General features: G+C 46.7%; 1 protein-coding gene across 6 annotated transcripts; it reads left to right on the top strand.

The window, feature by feature from the left end:
- The first annotated feature begins 26 nt into the window (after window positions 1–26).
- anapc1 (anaphase promoting complex subunit 1) lies at window positions 27–19,271 on the top strand. Of its 6 annotated transcripts, none has more exons than XR_005100411.1 (54): window positions 27–204; window positions 685–924; window positions 1,040–1,204; window positions 1,288–1,330; window positions 1,490–1,587; window positions 1,684–1,766; window positions 1,848–1,921; window positions 2,001–2,146; window positions 2,254–2,411; window positions 2,684–2,815; window positions 2,887–3,090; window positions 3,162–3,266; window positions 3,361–3,451; window positions 3,588–3,653; window positions 3,722–3,859; window positions 4,040–4,183; window positions 4,412–4,472; window positions 5,441–5,496; window positions 5,614–5,745; window positions 5,853–5,927; window positions 6,286–6,408; window positions 6,500–6,660; window positions 8,056–8,147; window positions 8,227–8,375; window positions 9,042–9,120; window positions 9,546–9,576; window positions 9,862–9,938; window positions 10,031–10,209; window positions 10,293–10,379; window positions 10,451–10,590; window positions 10,685–10,803; window positions 10,933–11,063; window positions 11,137–11,277; window positions 11,358–11,510; window positions 11,596–11,677; window positions 11,756–11,847; window positions 12,014–12,148; window positions 12,236–12,318; window positions 12,428–12,506; window positions 12,602–12,676; window positions 12,759–12,814; window positions 12,886–13,033; window positions 13,102–13,298; window positions 14,335–14,421; window positions 14,555–14,672; window positions 15,091–15,168; window positions 15,235–15,302; window positions 15,392–15,530; window positions 15,609–15,695; window positions 15,822–15,917; window positions 15,989–16,178; window positions 16,415–16,546; window positions 16,630–16,849; window positions 18,708–19,271. XR_005100411.1 is itself a non-coding variant. In XM_037271999.1 (53 exons), the coding sequence occupies exons 2-53, from the start codon at window positions 709–711 to the stop codon at window positions 16,770–16,772; spliced, it is 5,934 nt and encodes a 1,977-aa protein (XP_037127894.1). In that variant the 5' UTR covers window positions 27–204; window positions 685–708; the 3' UTR covers window positions 16,773–16,973. The 6 variants fall into 6 exon arrangements, 3 of the variants coding, with proteins under 3 accessions (XP_037127894.1, XP_037127895.1, XP_037127896.1); XR_005100412.1 differs by lacking the exon at window positions 18,708–19,271 and adding an exon at window positions 18,292–18,460; XR_005100410.1 differs by lacking the exon at window positions 18,708–19,271 and adding an exon at window positions 17,000–17,076.
- The last annotated feature ends 54 nt before the right edge of the window (window positions 19,272–19,325 follow it).

Raw genomic sequence — 19,325 nt, forward strand, 5'->3', positions numbered from 1 at the left:
ATTGGCTGAGTAGACGGAAGCGGAAGAATGCCAATACAGCAAACATGTCGGCGGTCAATTGAAAAGTTGCCGCTAGTCGAATTGTAGGTAGCGGGGTGCGTGTGTGTTTGTGTTTTATGTTTAAACTTTGCGTTCAAGCCGCACCTTGACACGTTTAGAAGACGAGGACTCCACGATAAGAGCCAGAATATTCGTTATTATCAGGTTGGTGCTTCTGTTGCGTGAGTGGAACTGTGATGCCCCTGTTAGCCGAATTAGCACACTAGTGTGGTTCGTGAACGCATCAGCGTCTTTTACGCGTGCATAGCTCACCCGTCAAAACGCGTATGATACCTCCTGAATGTCAAAAACAGAGTGTTGATTTACATAACTATAGATCGCAACTAATAGCGTTTTAGCATGTAGCTTCTGTAAAAAGTCAAGTTTAAGAATTACGCGTGCAAGATTGGTGTAATGTGCCACCTATGTATATATGCACACATATATAAACCTTTCCTACTAGAACAATGATGCCAAATCTGTCTGTCTTGTCGAACTATATGCATTGTCGTTTTCTGTACCTTTATTGGAGGTATACTGAAATAATGTTGATCGAGTTTGTTTGTTGTTGGGTTGAACACGATCCGATATAAAGTCAACCCTGCACTAAACACACCATGACCATGAGTATAATTTCCTTTTCAGAAATAATGCTGATATCTGGGACTCATGTCGGACGTCGTGTATGAAGAGACAGCCACGATGATTGCCGCAGGGGAATTGCAGTCGTTTGTCCCGTTTGGCCGTGATCACTGCAAGAACCACCCCAACGCTTTCAACCTGCAGCTGCGGGAGCTGCAGCCCGCCTCAGAACTCTGGACGTCGGACTGCGCCGCCGGCCTGGCGGGCTCCCTGCAGGAGGTCAGCCTGCAGGAGAGAGAGCGGGTAAGCACTATTTACAGGCCCGATCAAATCTTACAGATGAAAACTCAGCTACTGTAATGACCTTGAACCCGGCTCGTGAGCTTCAGAATTCATTGGTGATGTGTTTGATTGGCAGGAAAGCTGGCAGCTGAGGAAGGGCTGCATGGAGGTCCCGGAGCAGGGTGTAGAGTTCGAAGAGGAGCTTTACTCGGCAGGGAACGTGGTGGTCTGGACCAAGGGTAGCCGGGCACACGGCTCGAATGTTTACAAGGCGTTCACTGTGGACAGCCCGGTGGAGCAGGTTAGTGGAGGATTATTATAAATTTGAATTTAAGAGTTGTGGTGACATTGTGTATGTTTTTTTTTTTTGTGTTCCATCTGCAGGCCTTATGGTGTGACTTTGCTGTCCCTCAGAGCAAGAAGGATGGTACAGTGTCATTTTTGTCTTACAGGTTCTTGCAAGAGAAATCTGATTGGATGAAAAAAAAAATCTACTAGCAATCAAGCGAAATGCAATCAAATTAGAATTGAGGTTGTAAATATGTCCATGCTTCTGATCATGCTAAGGCGTGGTTGTGTTTCACAGAAGAACAGGTGGAGCACACGGTGTGCATCGTCCAGAACGGCTGCATCAACATTCACACCGTGACCGGCAAAGATTTCCTCTCGCCGCTGCCGTTCCAGGTGAAAACAAACACGCACCCACCCGTTCGTCTACCTTTTTTACCGATACGTGAAAAGTAGGCTTCAAGAAGTACTCGTGTATTTATTCTCCTACAGGTGTCCAAAGCCTGGCCGACTAAGTTTGGACTTGTGCTTGAGCGTAAAATCACAGCAGCTGACAGCCAGCTCAACCCCCCGGGGTAAAGGCTAACACCCACAACTCTGCAAACACACCCGTGGGGTTCCATCCACACATTCTTTTGACACGTTTTCCTCCACAGCGAGCCACTTCCCTACTTGTTCAGCATGCTGCATCCGATAGATGAGGTGGCACCAGTGGTGTACAAACCCTCTGGTAAAACAATCAATGCCGTGAGTGGAGCCTCCAACCTGGAGCAATGTATCTATTTTGTTGATCACCGTTTGCCTGCCAGGTCCGTTTGACAGCTCTCGCGTGGAGTACATGACCGAATCCAGCACAAAGATCGTCTTCACCTGCTGTCAGCCCTCCATCATCGTCACTTACGATAGTGAGCATGGAACACACTCGGTGTGGAGGCTGCGCAAGGTCACATCTGAGGTATGATGAGATCATGTACAGTAGCTTATGTTTAGGGATGGGCTAGTAGCGACACAATGATATCGGCATCAGCTGGAAGTCAACCTCCAGTGTCTCACCTTCACCAGGAGCGCTCCATGGTGCTTAGTTGTCTCGCCGAGCCCTTCGCCGAACCTCTCGGCTTCCAGGCCACGGGCCTCCTCATGTCACACCTGCGCAACCACTCCCGCTTGGACACCCCGTGTGGCAGCAAGGCAGCCAGGTTTAATCCCGGCGCTGGAGCAAGGTATGTTTATAAAAGTATATGGAATTCATTTAGCTGCACACGTGGATGTCAGAAGGCAGCATAGCAGACAAAGTGACTCCCGGTGGCATTTTTACCTTGTCAGTATAACTTTTCCTGTGACTTATTCGAATTTTTATTCTGAATCATAATATAAATGAAAAAAAAATAGAGCAATCAACTTTATCAAAACATTTCTGTGTATAAAAAAGAATAAAGGTGATGTCAGAGCTTTTCTTCTTGCTAATATTGTCCTTTTTATTTTATTTTTTAAGTGGTGTCATTGCTGCCAACAGCCCTCATCACTACAGCACTGTGCACAGCCACCAGAGCAGAATCCTCATGTCCTCACCAGTAATGCACTCCCGCGTCCATTCCCCGGGTATATCCAAGATGGCTGCCGTCAGGTCAGTTTCTTGCATCAGTTATTTATGCCTAGACAGAAGGATGTGAACATAGCTGCTCTTTTCACACATAGTCGCGACCACTCTCCGGGCATGGCGATGCCGTCCTTATCGGGCACGGCTCGCTTTAACACTACCCTGCACTCCTCGTCACCTGTGGGCCACCATCACGGCATGGCGCACTCGCCCAACAGCACCATCAATGAGACGGTGCCGGAGCCCATCATCCCAGATCTGTGCATGGAGCAGCTATGGAGCGAGACGACTGTGTGCCACAGGTTGGAAGCTGTAATTGACCAAATTTGGACATTGCGAGTTTCTGCCAAAAAGTCACTATTTTTTTTTCCAGCCTGGACAGAGAGATGAGCAGCCAGGCGTCCAAAGTGTTCCTGACCTCCGACCTCTGCGAGAACCGCTACCTCTGTTTCCTGGTGGAGTCGCACCAGCAACTCAGGTTGGAGTCAAAACATTGTCTGAAAGTGGGGAGAGGTATTGTAGCTAGTTTATTTTTCCTAGCCTGACATCCTCTCTTATCTCCGGAACCTCAGATGTGTGAAATTCATGGAGAGCAACGACACGTCTCAGCTCATCTTTGCCTCTGTGACGAACATCACCGCCAAAGATGCGGAGCCTTTGCAGGTGAACGAACGACCGTGCTTTCTTACGACAGACCATATACATTTTTTTACCCCTTCCAACACTCCTGTGTGAATAAAGAAGCTTGATTTAGCCAAGGTTTACTGTACTTGACATTTAAAAAAATTCCTACTTTCAGAACATTGATGCAATGCTGGTATTGGAGGCCTGCGGCAGCCTGATTCTCTACACGGGTGTCACCCGGGTAAGGACGACGACAAATTCCTCTCCTGCACATGTGACGTCTGTTTATTTTGCGCTTCTCCCCTCAAGGTCAGCCAGGTGTTTGTGCCCGGCCTCCTGCCATCCACTTTCGGTCTTAACAACAACCGTGTCGGTCTCTACACGCCACAGGAGCAAGTTAGCACGCCCACTAATGCAAGCAGCAGGCATTTGCAAAGAATGGACGAGGTAATCATGTAATAGAGCTATCTCTACTTGATAGAGACATAATACACGAAATTCTGTAAATAATTAACACTCCTTTTTAATTAATGTGAAATAAAAATCATGTAGAAACCACAAATGCAGTGATGAATGTGGATTTTCACTGCACTGTACTTTGATTTGGTCATCCAACGACGCCCTCAGGCTGCCATGCCCTCGCCCGTGTCCGATCCAAGGGGCCCAAACATGAAGCGCCACGAAGCATCTTTTTTAGAGGACTACACTTACCAGCAGGCTTTGCGCTACATCCACGCCCTCCGGGACCCTGTCAGCAACCGCGTAACTCTGGTGGGATTTTTTTTTTTTCTTTACCCACTTAGTCATCTAATAAGCATGTTTCCAAACATTTGGTGTGCGCTTCATTATTATTTCCAATTTGTAGCGACACAGAGGTCAATTTCTCTCACATGCAAGTTCTACAAGTTTGCTTTGTTGTTGCATGCAAATTGTCTGAGCGGAACTGATTGTTGTGTTTTGCAACAATGAATTCAATAATAATCTTGGATCTTTCTCCAGGAACTAAGTAATGGCACCATGCTGAGAATTTCCATCCCGGACATTGCTGTCTCTGAGCTGGGTAAGCTTTTTTTTTTCTTGCATACCAGAACGCTACAGCTGCTTCTATAGAGCACACCTTCGAAAAATATCCAAATTATATGAAATTATTATGATTGTAATGACTGTGCCTCTCCAAATCAGTATTTCCTTCCATTCGTGTATACCAATGCATAGAGAAGTCATTTTTGACTAGTATATGCATGCTGATGTATTCAAAACCTGCTTTTGGTCAGACGCAGACAGACACATGCGTACACACAAACACACACACACACTGTTCTGGCTGAGTCAGAACAGTTGGGTCCTGGAAATTAAGTTTGCCCTACATTGTTACTGTGACGTATTGAGGATGCCATCACAAGGTACACAAACAAACACACTGCTGTAATCATGAAAACAGATGATGAAAAGTTCTAATTTAAGAAGACTTGAAGCAAACGAATCGTTTCAAGCTGTAACCGTTGAGTTCTTGCCCAGTTTATAGAGAGCCACATGGTGTAACAATGCCACGGCGAGTGGTGTGGTTTTCCAGACCTGCAAAAAGTACAGTGCATGGGCTGGTGCCTGCTATTATAGGATGATGGTAAACGCGTGCCTCATTATCAGCGCTGATTCATCCCTGTTTGGAGGAGTCTGTGCTGCATCGGTGATGTTGGTTCATTCTTGGAAAAAATACAATCCGCTGATGATTTTTCAGCCTTTTGTGACACGTATGCACCCAATTACAAGGGCTTTGTGTGCATCAAACTTTTTTTTTTTCTCTCTGCCCATTATATCATAATCAATCTTGCAGATAAGTCTTTTACCCGACCCTAATGAAATGGCATTGATCTGCCTCGCCACTGACCTTTTCAATTCGGGGTGTCCAATGGAGATATTTCGGTCCACGACGAATACGATTGGGTCAAGATCAATCACCTGCTGTTGGTCTAAAAAGGGTGTTAATCGGTTCTAATGTGTCCGCCTTACGTTTCTCTTTTCATTTAGTTAGGAAATGTCTTCAGGCCATTCGTTTCATCCTGCCCAAGGAAGCTGCCATGAAGGTTTGTGGAGACTTTTCATCATCAGACCTGCTTGTTTTATAAAAAAAAAAAAAAAACTAAAAGGCATGACATATTTCTCCTTTTTTTTTTTTACATTTTGTCATGTTTCATATGTAGGTTTTGGTGAAATGGTACACAATTTACAACGCCCCTGGCGGCACAAGCCCCCACAGTGAGTGGAACCTGTTTGTCACTTGTTTCTTGAAGCTGATGGGCTACAACACGGAGCGCCTGACCTGGACCCGAAATGTCAGTTTTTGTTTTTTTCCCTTCGCTAATTAAAACCAGAAGAGCTAATCCTGACTTGAAATAGTGACTCTCACACCCTGTGGTCCTCCCTTCCCCTACTTCTTCAGCTGAATTTTGAAGTGCCTCTCTCGCCGGTGATTGCGGCTAAGAAAGCTCGTCCCTGTGATGGAGGTTGTGATGAGGTGTGTGACTAACGATGAACTATGCTTTGTTACTAAAGAAAACATTTGTTTCATGTTGTAATGTCTAAAAAAAAAAAAAAAAGCTAGCTAGTTCTTGGTGATTTTTTTTTAAGAGCTAATATCAGCCGATTAATCGGTTAGGCTATTGTAAAAAAATTGAAAACCACTGCTTGCAGATGAATACACAGGCTATCATGGCACATATTTTTATTATACCACACAAAAAAAATGAAGCCGTGTCATTTGAACCATACATTGTAAAACCAGCCGTAAAGCAATACTATAGTACGTTTTTGCTTTAATTATGTCAAATAATTAACTAGCGGTAATCAAAACCATGCATCTGTTTCGTGTTTAGGATTGGGAGTACTTGCTGGGAAGTCATTACCACCGCCAGATGGATTCTCATTCCGACGCCAAACCAGCGGCCTCTAGTGGCTTTAACGCCAGCGTCACCCCGGACGATGAGGACCTCTCATCTGTATGCGACCAAATCGATAACGATCAAGAAACAGCAAAAACCAGTCCAGAATTCCAAATTGTTCAATTCACTTCCCGTGTTTGCTTTCCAGGCGCCGTCCTCTTCCTGCGTCTTAGACAACACGGCGCCCCTCTTCGTTCACATTCCGGCCCTCTTCTACGTTCTTCACCTGCTCTACCAAGAGCTGCTGCTCAACGAATTGCACCGAGAGAGGGCCTCGTCCCTGGTGTGTCTTCTGCAGCAGCTCGCCAGGTAACCACCATTTTGTCCTTTTCTAGCAACTACATGCGGTTGTGTTCATAGGATTTTCTAATTTGCTTGGCTAGACAAAAGGCAGTTTTTATATAATCGGCTTTCATCCTGTGATTCCGCCTCCGTTAATGAGCTTCTCATGTCAGGCTGATGGCGATTGAAAGGTTGCCACCTTCTCATGGCAGCTTTCACTAGCAACCCTTGAAACAAACACGAAAAAAAAAAGCACTCCATCAACAAAAGTCCATTTCCCAGAATGCCTTTGTTGACATTCAGAGTGAATGTTGAACTGTTTGCAAAGTTGAATAAAATGCAGAGGTCGTTTCGTCGCTGAGCTTCTCGAGGCAAAAACCAGCGCTGCACAATTACGCTCAAGAGCGCTTCTGCCTCCCACTCGCCGTTCATTGTCACCAATCACAGCGCTCACTTCACCTCTGCGAGTTTGTTTCTCACCACACCGAAGAAGCCTGATTGCGTGCTGGTCTTTGTGGGCAAACAGCGGGGCCTGTTAGGCAAGACTGCAGTTGGGACAAATATTTGAACCCATGACCATACAGTGAAAATCAAAAGTGTTCACACCCCTGTTAAAATTCCAGGTTTTTGTAATGTAAAAAAAAAAAAAAAGATGAATACATTGCAATACCAACGTGTAGGTCATGTGGTTGCAAAAGTATTCACACCCTCTTTGGTGAGGCTTGTCAGTTCTCTTGTTGATTGTGTTTTTAATTTTTTTTTCTATTCCACCACATCTTTTTTTCTTTCCTTTTTTTTTTTTTTTTAACTATAATGCTCCCTTTTAAAGTCACCCATTTTGGTTAAATGGACACAGAGCAGAGTGGGAGGAAGCACTCGTGCTAAATTAAAAACTATTGATTATGTCAAGTTAAACAAAAGGACCATGTCTGACTCTGAGTTCGTTTAATTACCACAAAACAACAACGCCGAATGTCACAGGGAGAGGAGAACCGTTTTTTTGTCCTGGTTTTAAACATGCACGTGTCCTGTATTCCTCACTGTGTCCTTGTCCCGGGGCCTTTGTGTTTTTTAAAAAGCTGCCGAAATCATCATCCTGTAGGTCAGCTGTCATCTTGCTGCACTCAGGCTGCCTTCGCCTCCTCCTCCTCGTCTTCTTCCTGCACTCGTTGCATGAAGATGAAGGGAAGGCAGGTGAAATATTTATAGCACGGCGACTAACTCAACAATAATCCTGAGAGAAGCAAACTGACCGCGGCGAGGGAGAGATGTGCAGTGCGCTTAATATCGCGTGGCCACGATCATAGGCTGTGAATACACATAATCTTTTGCTTGTATGATTAAGAGTAAAATTACAATTTTGTGGTTATGTTTGTTTTAAACGAAATTTTGAGTGATGGAAGAATTTTTTTTTTTTTGCAGAGACCTGCAGTTGGAAGATTATGTGGATCTCTACTGGAGAGACTACCCATCATTAATCAATGGATTCACAGAGAGCTGCCTCATAGACCAGTGTAGGACTTTATAATCCAACGATTGTAATATTTTGGGGTGCAGAAAAGGCCACTTTTCACACTTCTTATTTCTCCTCAGCTCTGATTGGTCAAATGCAGCATCCGTCTTTCCTGCGTGCGGAACCTCCCTGCATCTTCAGCTGGCTCAGTAGCTGCCTGCAAGGGGAATCGGTCCCGCCTTTCCCCTCCCTGCCCGGTGTCTGCCACAGGCTCCGGCTGTTGGTTCTGGTATGTCTGCTCATATACACAAACTCCCCAAAATGCATCACACAAGCCCAGAATTAAAGTTAATAAATAAAACCATCAATAATAATAATAAATAGAAATAGTATATGTAAACGTACATGTAGGAAAAGAGCAAAGCATTTATTTGCACATGCTTGGAGTTTAAGTGTGTGAGGGTAAAGAGTTGTTTTGTGTGTGTGTGTGTGTGTGTGTGTGTGTGTGTGTGTGTGTGTGTGTGTGTGTGTGTGTGTGTGTGTGTGTGTGTGTGTGTGTGTGTGTGTGTGTGTGTGTGTGTGTGTGTGTGTGTGTGTGTGTGTGTGTGTGTGTGTGTGTGTGTGTGTGTGTGTGTGTGTGTGTGTGTGTGTGTGTGTGTGTGTGTGTCTGTGTGTTGCATAAAGCACAATTATTGGTAGAGAACACACACACACACATTGTAATTTGCCAGTACATCAGTCACATTCAACCTTTGATTCACCCAGCAAAGAACAGAACCTTCCTCATTATGTCTGGTGGGAGGTGAACTACTTTCACAAAATTTTATAGAGTCCCTGGGTCCAAATTTTTGCTCCGGCCTTTGTCATGCTTCATCTCTTTTAAGGGTCAGCGAGATCGAAAATTGACAAATGGAAAATGAAGTCTGTCTTATATATACTTTCTCTGCATCTTCAGAGTTATGCTCTCTACATCAGCGGTGACGACAAAGCCACCACATCCAATGTGTCTGAATACTTGGTGAAGCTCTCTGCAGGTCAGTGGCTGCCATGAGCCAACACGTCACCCGCCGTATGCGTTTGTGTGCGAGTTGTACCGATGCGCCACCCCTGTCAATCCCAGCGCACCGCCTCAGGAAGCAAAAATAAAGGCGTGTGATGCGATGATTTTGCTTTGTAAAAGGATACAGTGATGGTGACAGACAGCTCCTTGCAAGTATTTGATGGGGTCTTGAGAATCACTTGGACATTGACTGTAGTCTGACAGCATTGTGGTGTTTTTTTTGTTTTCCTTTCACCCAAACCATCATCACCCAACACAGGAGCAATCGAAAGTGCAATTTGCGCTCCCGTGTTTTCAATTTGTGCTGGCTGAATGGAGACAATACAGCAGAGCCGTGGATGTCTGATGATGGTGCTAATTATCCAGCATGTTGACCTCTTTCTGTTTTTCCCTCTTCAGGCCAAAAGACCAGTGAGCAGCAGTACAAAAGGTGAATCAGCTCACAGTGCTATGAGGAGCCGATTTGAAAGGGCAACTGTCAATTACACAAACAAAAAAAAGAATTCATGCAACAGTATGGTAAAGCACTGAACAACAATTAACCAAAAGTAATACATTTATTCTATTAAATATTTTCATAATTAAAGCAAATAGTTAGGATGGCCAAGTATCATTCATTAGGATGTTTCTAGCTATTTTCCATGCCTCAAGATCTAGTTGCGTTTATTTTGATCATTTATTTCTTTTTAAAATATATTTATTGTATGTATTCTAGACAGGCGAGCGTGAATCAAGTCAAGTCGTGCAGCGGGAGTCTGGCTGAGCAGCTCGTGGTCTGGCTCACCTCGCAAGGTAAATGTCTTTTGGACTTTTCATACTCACTTTTTCAGTGATTGTGACCAATCTCACAGTATACCATTGCTTTACGTTTGGTTGCGGTTAAGGGTTCACCCTCAAAGACTTGGAGTCGGTCCCTTTCGGCGTGGCTCTGCCCATCCGAGATGCCATCTACCACTGCCGGGAGCAGCCCTGCGCCGATTGGTCAGAGGAGGTTTGCCTGCTGATTGGCCGGCAGGACCGCACCAGACAGGCCCACAACATGACCCTGGTGAAAAGCAAAGCTGTGAGTGTAAATATGAGTTCAAGTCATTAGCACGGTGTCAAGTTACTGTTTCAAACTGCGATTGTGTGCGTGTGTGTGTCCAGTCTGTGAGCTCAAGTTTGTCCTTGGAACCTCCCGCGACCACAGAGGCCGACGAGGAGGAGGACGGAATGTCGGACATCATTCAGGAGGTACCCCTCGCTCGTCGCATCTGCAAATTATTATTTGACGCTGAGCAAATTTCATCTCACACACTCAATAGGTCACAGGACTGATCTGGAGTCAGGATCTTAGGGTCCAGGAAGTCCGAAGGCTTCTGCAGAGCTCCAAGCCAGTCCGGGTCTGCGTCGTTCAGCTCCCGGAGGTCTCGGACCACGAGTACATAGAAGAGAAAGAGAACAAGTGAGTCCTCTTTGCCCGTGTCATTGAAAGCGTAAATAACATCTTTCATTGGCTCCATTGTAACGCCCTCTTTGTCATTGTTTACATTTCCCAGACTCCTTCAGCTGTGTCAAAGGACCATGTCCCTCCCAGTGGGAAGGGGCCTCTTCACTCTGTTCTCCTACCAGCCTGTACCTACAGAACTTTTACCCATCCCGAAACTCAACCTCACAGGTAATGAAACGCATTTGTGGATGTTAGGGACCGGGTCAACATATAAACTTGCTTGAGCCAAAATGCGGATTCATTTTGATATCTTCCCAGTTATGTGTTCACGGTCTTGCATGTTTCAATGTGGTCTAGGTCGTGCCCCACCCAGGAACACCATGGTCAACCTGAACAGCGGGAATATTGACGTCCCAGCCAATATGCCCAGCTGGCCCAGCTTCCACAACGGCGTCGCTGCCGGACTCAAGATCGCCCCCGCGTCGCAGGCGAGTCCCCACGACCGAGCTGCCACCTGACCGCGTGTCGATCAATGAAGCGGCCCTCTTCTTGCGTCTTCAGGTGGACTCGGCTTGGATCGTCTACAACAAAAACAAGAACCAAGAGATGGCCAACGAGCACGCTGGCTTCCTCATGGCGCTGGGCCTCAACGGGCATCTCACCAAGCTTGGGACACTCAACATACACGACTACCTCACCAAGGTGCACATCACTCTGTTAATACACAGCACATTTGTCACGAAAAAAAGTACCGCAGCTCAACTCGAGCGTGTCCTCCTCAGGGCCACGAGATGACCACCATCGGGCTTCTCCTGGGCGTGGCAGCAGCGCGACTGGGTACCATGGACGTGTCCACCACCCGCCTGCTCAGCATCCACATCCCTGCCCTGCTTCCTCCCACCTCCACTGAGTTGGATGTCCCACACAATATACAGGTGGGATTGGGACAAATGATGACTTTTCTGCTATAGTGGAGTTCCTTGAGCCGGAGTTTTCCAGACCCGCCCATCCCTTTTGTAGGTGGCGTCTGTAATCGGCATCGGGCTGGTGTATCAGGGAACAGGACACAGACACATTGCTGAGGTTCTACAATCAGAAATAGGTGAGGAACCATTTGTTAATTGTTTTAGCATGTTAGCACCAGCTGTGTACAGTCAATGTTTCTCTAAATATTCTTCAGGGCGACCTCCAGGTCCGGAGATGGAGTACTGCACCGACAGGGAGTCCTATTCCCTAGCTGCGGGATTAGCTCTTGGGATGGTCTGCCTCGGGGTGAGCCACATCCAAACCTTTTTTTGTTTATATATACACATGTATACAGAAAAAACAAGGCAACCACTGCAAAATATTTCTGCCTTGGAAACACAAAATGGTTTGAAACATGTTTTTAAGTCACCGCTTTTACAACACACATATAATTTGCTGTCTTCTCTTGCAGCAAGGCAGCAACCTAATTGGGATGAGTGACCTGAACGTCCCAGAGCAACTGTATCAGTATATGGTAGGGGGCCATCGAAGGGCCCCAGTCGGAGCCAGCCGAGAGAGACATAAATCTCCCAGCTACCAGATCAAGGTACGCTGAATGGGACTCTCAAACCTGGCTGCATGTGTTTCCTCATCGTTAGCATACTGGCTGAAGGGTATTCATGGTCGTTGACAGGAGGGCGACACTATCAATGTGGATGTGACGTGTCCTGGGGCCACGCTGGCACTCGCCATGATCTATTTGAAGACCAACAACCGGTGAGAAAAGTCACCTTTTGAATTGTTCTGAACAAGACCTCTGACTTCATAGTAGGCTTTCAAACTAGTGAATCAAGTGAATGTGTATTAACACTTTGCCCTCTACCAGGTCCATAGCTGACTGGCTGAAACCTCCAGATACTTGGTTCCTATTGGATTTCATCAAGCCAGAGTTTCTTCTGCTCAGGGTTAGTGCGGCCGGCGTGTAAATTCATCTTTCCTAACCATCCCCCCCCCCACCATCATCACAAATAAGTGTTTATCGTCTCGTTGCTCCTTCAAGACCCTGGCCAGGTGCATCATCATGTGGGATGAAATACTCCCTAATACAGAATGGGTCAAAAGTAACGTACCACAGGTGAAAAGAAAGACTCAAATAGGTCGCATTTAGTATATTGTTGATTTGCGTTCAATCTTAGTTGTTGGCTGTTCTTATTCAGATCATGAGGGGGTCTCATTCGGACTCACCAGAAAACATCAACATGGAGACGTGGATGTGAGTTTCTGTCTTCACACAACAACCACCCGCTGAACTTAGCCGCTAAACTTCCATTCCGCGCATCTCAGCCAAGTGCAGGATTACATCACAGCCGGAGCTTGCATGGCGCTCGGCCTGCGATTCGCCGGTTCCGCCAACTCGGATGCCTTCGACTGCCTCTACGACTTTGCCAAGAACTTCATGAGGCTTATGTCCTTCTACGGTACAGCCGCTGCGGTAAGTCTTTACGTTTGTAATGATCACATCGCGTTGACGTCCACCAACGTCCGCTGCGGTTCCCGCAGGAGCCGGGCTGCTACAACATGCAGACGGCGCTGTCCATGATCCTGCTGTCCATGTCCATGGTGATGGCCGGCACGGGCAACCTGAAGGTGCTACAGCTCTGCCGCTTCCTGCACTACCGAACCGGCGGCGAGATGAACTACGGCTTCCACATGGCTCATCACATGGCGCTCGGCATGCTTTTCCTGGGAGGGGGAAGGTGAGACGCCGCCCACAAAACGCCAATTGAAACGTCACTGTCGATGCCACCGCTGTAGTTCCATGGCACCGAAAAGCTTAGCCCTGTCAAGATGAAACTTTTGAAACGCACAGGAGTATTAGTCAAGTTCTTCTTGCTCCCTGTTTTGTAGGCAGGGCTGCACATCATTCAACTTGGGATAGCATACAAATGAAGACAATAGCGATTGAATAGTCCTCTCTTGAGTTAATATGCACGCCGGCCGAAAGTCACGGCGCATGAAATAAAGGGAGCCACGTCGCTGTCAACAGATCAAGCTTTTGTATGAAAGCTTGCTCATATTTGGTTGACAGCCATTTCGCCGATAAATGTTTGGAGCGCAGTCTGAATGTCAGGTTGTCCGCGAGGACGTAGGTCGGGTTCAAAAGTCCGTCAAAGTGTGCTATTGTTGCATTTGATGCCTTTTCATTCAGTTCGCTCTCATCGCGGCCACTTTTGTGTAGTTATCACGTCATCTTGTCACTCGTATTTCTCCTCACATTTGTTTTCTCCATGCTGCTTTTTACCTCCAATTCATTTTCATTGTGCTTTTTAATCCAAGCAGAATTATTGATATTTACAGTGGACAAATGGATCATTTCCATCTATCATCTCTAAAAAAAGGAAAATATGAAAAATAAAAAAATCCAAGGCCACCGCCGTCACACAGCGAAATGCCTTCAACTGACAGATAATAAACCCCGCCGGCGAGTGCCGTGACGTCTTTTGCCCCCTCTTCTTTTAATCACAATAATGGCTCCTTTCGTCAAAGTACGATCTTCAAACAGCAACAGCCATTATGATCGAGAGCCCGGCGAGTGGCTCGTGACGCCAAGAGCTATTATTAAAACACAATGAGAGCGCAGCCGTGCTCGTCAAAATGATTTTCTGTGGCTTTTTGTGTTTTGTCCCACCTTTGTTTGTGCCTCTAACATTTACGGCAATAATTGATGGTTTAATAATGGTAATGTTTGTTTGTTTTTATGATTTTATATATATATATCTATCTATCTATCAGGTTCAGCTTGAGCACATCCAACTCAGCCATCGCTGCTCTGCTATGTGCCCTCTATCCTCACTTCCCCTCACATAGCACAGACAACCGGTGAGATGAACACAGCACTCATTTCAAATCCGGCATTTAAATAGACATGAAGTTGATTTCTCACGGCCTCACAAATGTCACATAACACGATTTGGCATTCCTCCTCAAATTTGGTTATGTCTGTATTCTTCAGCTATCACCTGCAGGCGCTGCGCCATCTCATTGTTCTAGCCGCCGAGAGCCGGCTGCTGGTGCCGGTTGACGTGGACTCCCTTAAGCCTTGCTACGCCCTCCTGGAGGTCACCTACAAGGTAAAAGGCAGTGAGGTTGAAGTCTTTGATTCATTCCTACCGTGTCATCGTACTCGCTTCCTCCTCGTGGTTTCGTGTTCGCTGTGTTACTTCCTCACGAGTGAGCAAGTAATGTGCGCCGTACGCTAGTTTCACTTCACCCTAGAAACTGCCGCTGAATCCGCCATCTGGCAGTTAACGCGAAGAAAAATGGCTCATGATGTAAATGGTTGGTGTTTTGTAGCTGCTGCAATTTTGTTTTGGTCCATTTGTGGTTGGTTCATTAAGCTCTTTTACTAATACGTCGGGATCAGTCACAACATTGCGACAACGGCGCTGATGTTTAAACTTAATAAAAATATATCATATTAATAATGCTTACTTGCATTGACTTTTTTTTTTTATATATTCATATTTATTTTCATATTTATCTTCGCAGAAAACCGACTGGTACGACGAGACCACGGTGGAGCTGATGGCTCCGACCATGCTGCCTGAGCTGCACCTCCTCAAGCGGGTAAAAAAAATAACAACAGCCACGTCGCCTTTGGACTCGTGTCATTGTAATTTAATCTCCTGGCAGGTTCGAGTGAAGGGGCCTCGTTACTGGGAACTTTCGATTGACCTGATCAAGGAAGTGCAGCACCTCAAGTGAGGAAGATGCTGAACCACCCCTAAAATGAAACAGATTCTTTCTCCTAAGGGCTTACTGATAACACTTTGTGTCTTCTGCCACTCAGGTCGGTCCTCTCCAGGGACGGCGTGTTATACGTGAAACTCCGAGCAGGGCAGTTGCCCTACAAGGATGACCCCCAGGGCTGGAAAAGCTTGCTGGGCTCCGCCGTCACTCAGCGCAGCTCTGGAGTCCGAGCCTTTAAGGTCATTCCCTTGGACTATTGAAGATTTTTTTCCCCCCCCATTTTGAGATCTCACAAATTTCCCGTCGTGTGTGCGCAGCTCGAGGCCATCTCCACCTTCACCTCCGAGCCGGCCCTGCTCTCCTTCGCCGAGTTCTTCTGCAAGACGTCGGGCGGAGGGAAGCACGTGAGTACATGCAGTTTCCCACAAGCTAGATGTCCGCTATTGCGTCATCCTCATAGCTAGAGATGAACCGCTGATCGAGTTTCACGAGAACATACCTGAGATACAAACTCTGGGATATCTTCACAGCGAGAGGAGACCGTGGAGCTGTTCTCAGCCATGTTGTACGAGTGCGTGACGCAGGAGTGTCCGGAGATGCTGCCCACGTACGTCGCTATCGAGCAGGTAAACGCAACCGGTGCTCGGACATTTCTCGTTGCAGGTCTCTAACGGAGTCTCCTCCTCCCTCGCTTTAGGCGGTGGGCGCTCTGTGCCGTGGTGAGCCGCAGCACAGTTTCGCCCTGTGGCAGATGCGCCTGGTGGTGGAGCTTTGGGACAGCAGGGTGCTCCAGCGGCCTGCCCACGGCCGTGACGCGCTGCTTTCCTCGGAGTTTTTACCTGTCATGAAGAACAAGGTGGATGTGGTGCTGGACAGCTGGCTCAAAGGTAAGAAGTTTAAATGGCTTCATCGTTTGGAATGGTGCTAACATTCATTTTTTCCTATCACATTCTTTCCATCTTATTTTAGTAAATCACATTTTTTCCATCTTATTTTAGTAAATGGCCCCCCACAGACCAAGAAAATAACAAATGAAGATGGCGTCAAAGCACTATTTTTCTTTTCGTCTATGCTCTGACTAAATGAAGCTCCTTCACTCAAAACTTTTTTTTTTTTCTTGCAGACAACAGCTCAGCGTTGAGGTCCTACATAGGCAGAAAGGCTTTCCCCGATGGTCCCGGGTCCCCCATGTTGGCTTGCTTCCTGGTCTACCGCTCTGTCCCCTGCCTCAGGAACAAACTGGCGCAGCTTCAAGGTAGGAAATTGCTGTGGGTCGCCGCCAAGTGGGAAAAACGCAGCGTGATGGGAATTAGCCAATGCCATGCTTCCCTCTTCTAGGCTGCACTTCACTCGGGCACTTGTTGTCCAGCAGCAGCCGGTTGGGAATGCCACTCAGAGACCTGCTCAGGCTCGCTCCGGTCCTGCTGGAAACCGAAACCAGGCCGCAGATGCTCCTTGGTTCCCCGTTGCTCGCACGCTGAACCTTGAGCTCTCTCAAAAGCCTTATACTCTGTTCACACAGCAGAGAGACAGGATGGCCTTTCTGCATGTGTTGCAGGTAGTAACCTTTGAGGAAACCTGTTTTAGGAATACAAACGTAGTTTGTTCCCATTTGTAATATAATGTTTTTGTAAAATTCAACATTTTTGTCCAGAGAGGAAAATAAAGACTTTTCCCACAGATTATTTTTACATTTGTTCCTGATCAGGTTCACTGCTGGGAGGATGCCAGTTGTCATCACTTCACACAAAAAAAGTTTTGAATTTTGGGGATGAATGTAAATACACAAATCAATTTCAATTTTGCAGACGACGTTGTGCTGTTGGCTTCTTCAGGCCGTGATCTCCAGCTCTCACTGGAGCGGTTCGCAGCCGAGTGTGAAGCGGTCGGGATGAGGGTCAGCACCTCCAAATCCGAGTCCATGGTCCTCGATCGGAAAAGGGTGGAATGCCCTCTCCGGATCGGGGATGAGATCCTGCCCCAAGTGGAGGAGTTTAAGTATCTTGGGGTCTTGTTCACGAGTGAGGGGAGGATGGAGCGCGAGATCGACAGGCGGATCGGTGCAGCGTCGGCAGTAATGCGGACTCTGTACCGGTCCGTCGTGGTAAAGAGAGAGCTGAGCCAAAAGGCAAAGCTCTCAATTTACCGGTCGATTTACGCTCCTACCCTCACCTATGGTCACGAGCTATGGGTCGTGACCGAAAGAACGAGATCCCGGATACAAGCGGCCGAAATGAGTTTTCTCCGCAGGATGTCCGGGCTCTCCCTTAGAGATAGGGTGAGGAGTTCGGTCATCCGGGAGAGACTCGGAGTAGAGTCGCTACTCCTCCACGTTGAGAGGAGCCAGATGAGGTGGCTCGGGCATCTCATCAGGATGCCTCCTGGACGCCTCCCTGGGGAGGTGTTCCGGGCATGTCCCACCGGTAGGAGACCCCGGGGACGACCCAGGACGCGCTGGAGAGACTATGTCTCTCGGCTGGCCTGGGAACGCCTTGGGATCCCCCGGGATGAGCTAGATGAAGTGGCTGGGGAGAGGGAAGTCTGGGAGTCCCTCCTGAAGCTGCTGCCCCCGCGACCCGACCCCGGATAAGCGGAAGAAGATGGATGGATGGATGGAATTTCAATTGACCTAAAAGTTTTTTCCAAGGCCAAATTAAATTGACCTGTTATGGCATTTACCTGAAAATATACTCACTACTTTTTGGAAGTAGTGTACTGTGAGTTGGTGTTTGGTTGCCAATGTTTTTTTGACAGCCTGGAGACTAGGTGTTCCCAAACCGCGTGTATCCACGTAAACATTAGTGACTCAGCCATGTTTGACTTTTTATGTGTCTGATGCAAGGAAATGAAACAGATAGCATGACAAAATTACTTTCACAGCAATGCTTTAATTGAGCTGTGTGATGTTGCACTTGTGGAAAAAGAACTCCCTATTAGTCTTTAAATTCCCAAGTCTTTTTTTTTTCCACACCAAGTCCAACCCTTGATGTTTCCTCCTAGGCATGTACAGTGTACCAAACGCTTGGACTTGACAGAGAAGCAGCATTCATGCCAACAATGTTCTGGCAAGTCCAGTTTACCAGCAGCTGTGCGAACATTCCTCAGAAATGAATAACATGCAAACACATAAACAGCCCACGCCTTGTCCTCTCACGTTGCCCTCAAACTATCTTCATGCAACAGCGTTCCATCATTGCTCCCTTTATGTCATGTCTGACGGCGCTCGCTATCTTGGTCGAACTTTGAGCGAGATAGCCAAGCCTTCAACGGCCAGCTGTGTGTTTAGCTCACTGATAGCGCGGGTGTTCCGGTTCCTGGAAGTCATTTTATCTTGTCTTTAAATGCTAAACTGTGGGCGTTTTACAGCCTGATCAAAGACAACCAAGCTTTTAAGTGTCTCCGTTTTTTTCCCCTGTGAATTCTTCTCCAGAAAAACAGAATCAAGTTTTTCTACTTTATTCAGATGTTGGGGTTGAAAAGAAAGTATAAATAGCATTTCAAAACAAAAGCAAGGCAGGTATGCACACTATGTTGCCTTTCATTTTATTAATAGCTTCCTCTTTTGAGTTGAAAACTATTTCCAGTACTAAGCCTTGCGCCACGCGGTTGGCTCATTCTTCACATTCTTTCATCACATGTTGCCTGGATGTTTGAAAAGTAAAAGTGTTTGTGCGATCCAACGGCATTTTTTCTTCTTCTTGAGCTGTGTTGTTATTGGCAAAATAGTGTTTGCCTTGAAAAGGTAATCCGGTTCGCCTTGCTTTGGAATGCCTGACCTTAAGCGAAGAATTCTCTCGAGGTTGCCTCCACCCTCCTCCATACCAACCAACAATAATCATTATGATCATAATCATTGCAATCACAGCAACCCTTCTTCCTGTAGACGTGAAGCCGAGTGCTCGCTTTGAGCCGGGCAGTAATGTGCCCGGTCTTTGTTTTCTTAACAAACCGATGTGGGAGTTTCACTTGTGTGCTTTTCTCACGCTTTCCCGCTCATCTTGTGGGGTACCTGAACAAAATAAAACACCTTTGGT

The sequence above is a fragment of the Syngnathus acus genome, chromosome 15 (genome assembly GCF_901709675.1).
Source record: "Syngnathus acus chromosome 15, fSynAcu1.2, whole genome shotgun sequence".
NCBI classification, from domain to species: domain Eukaryota; kingdom Metazoa; phylum Chordata; class Actinopteri; order Syngnathiformes; family Syngnathidae; genus Syngnathus; species Syngnathus acus.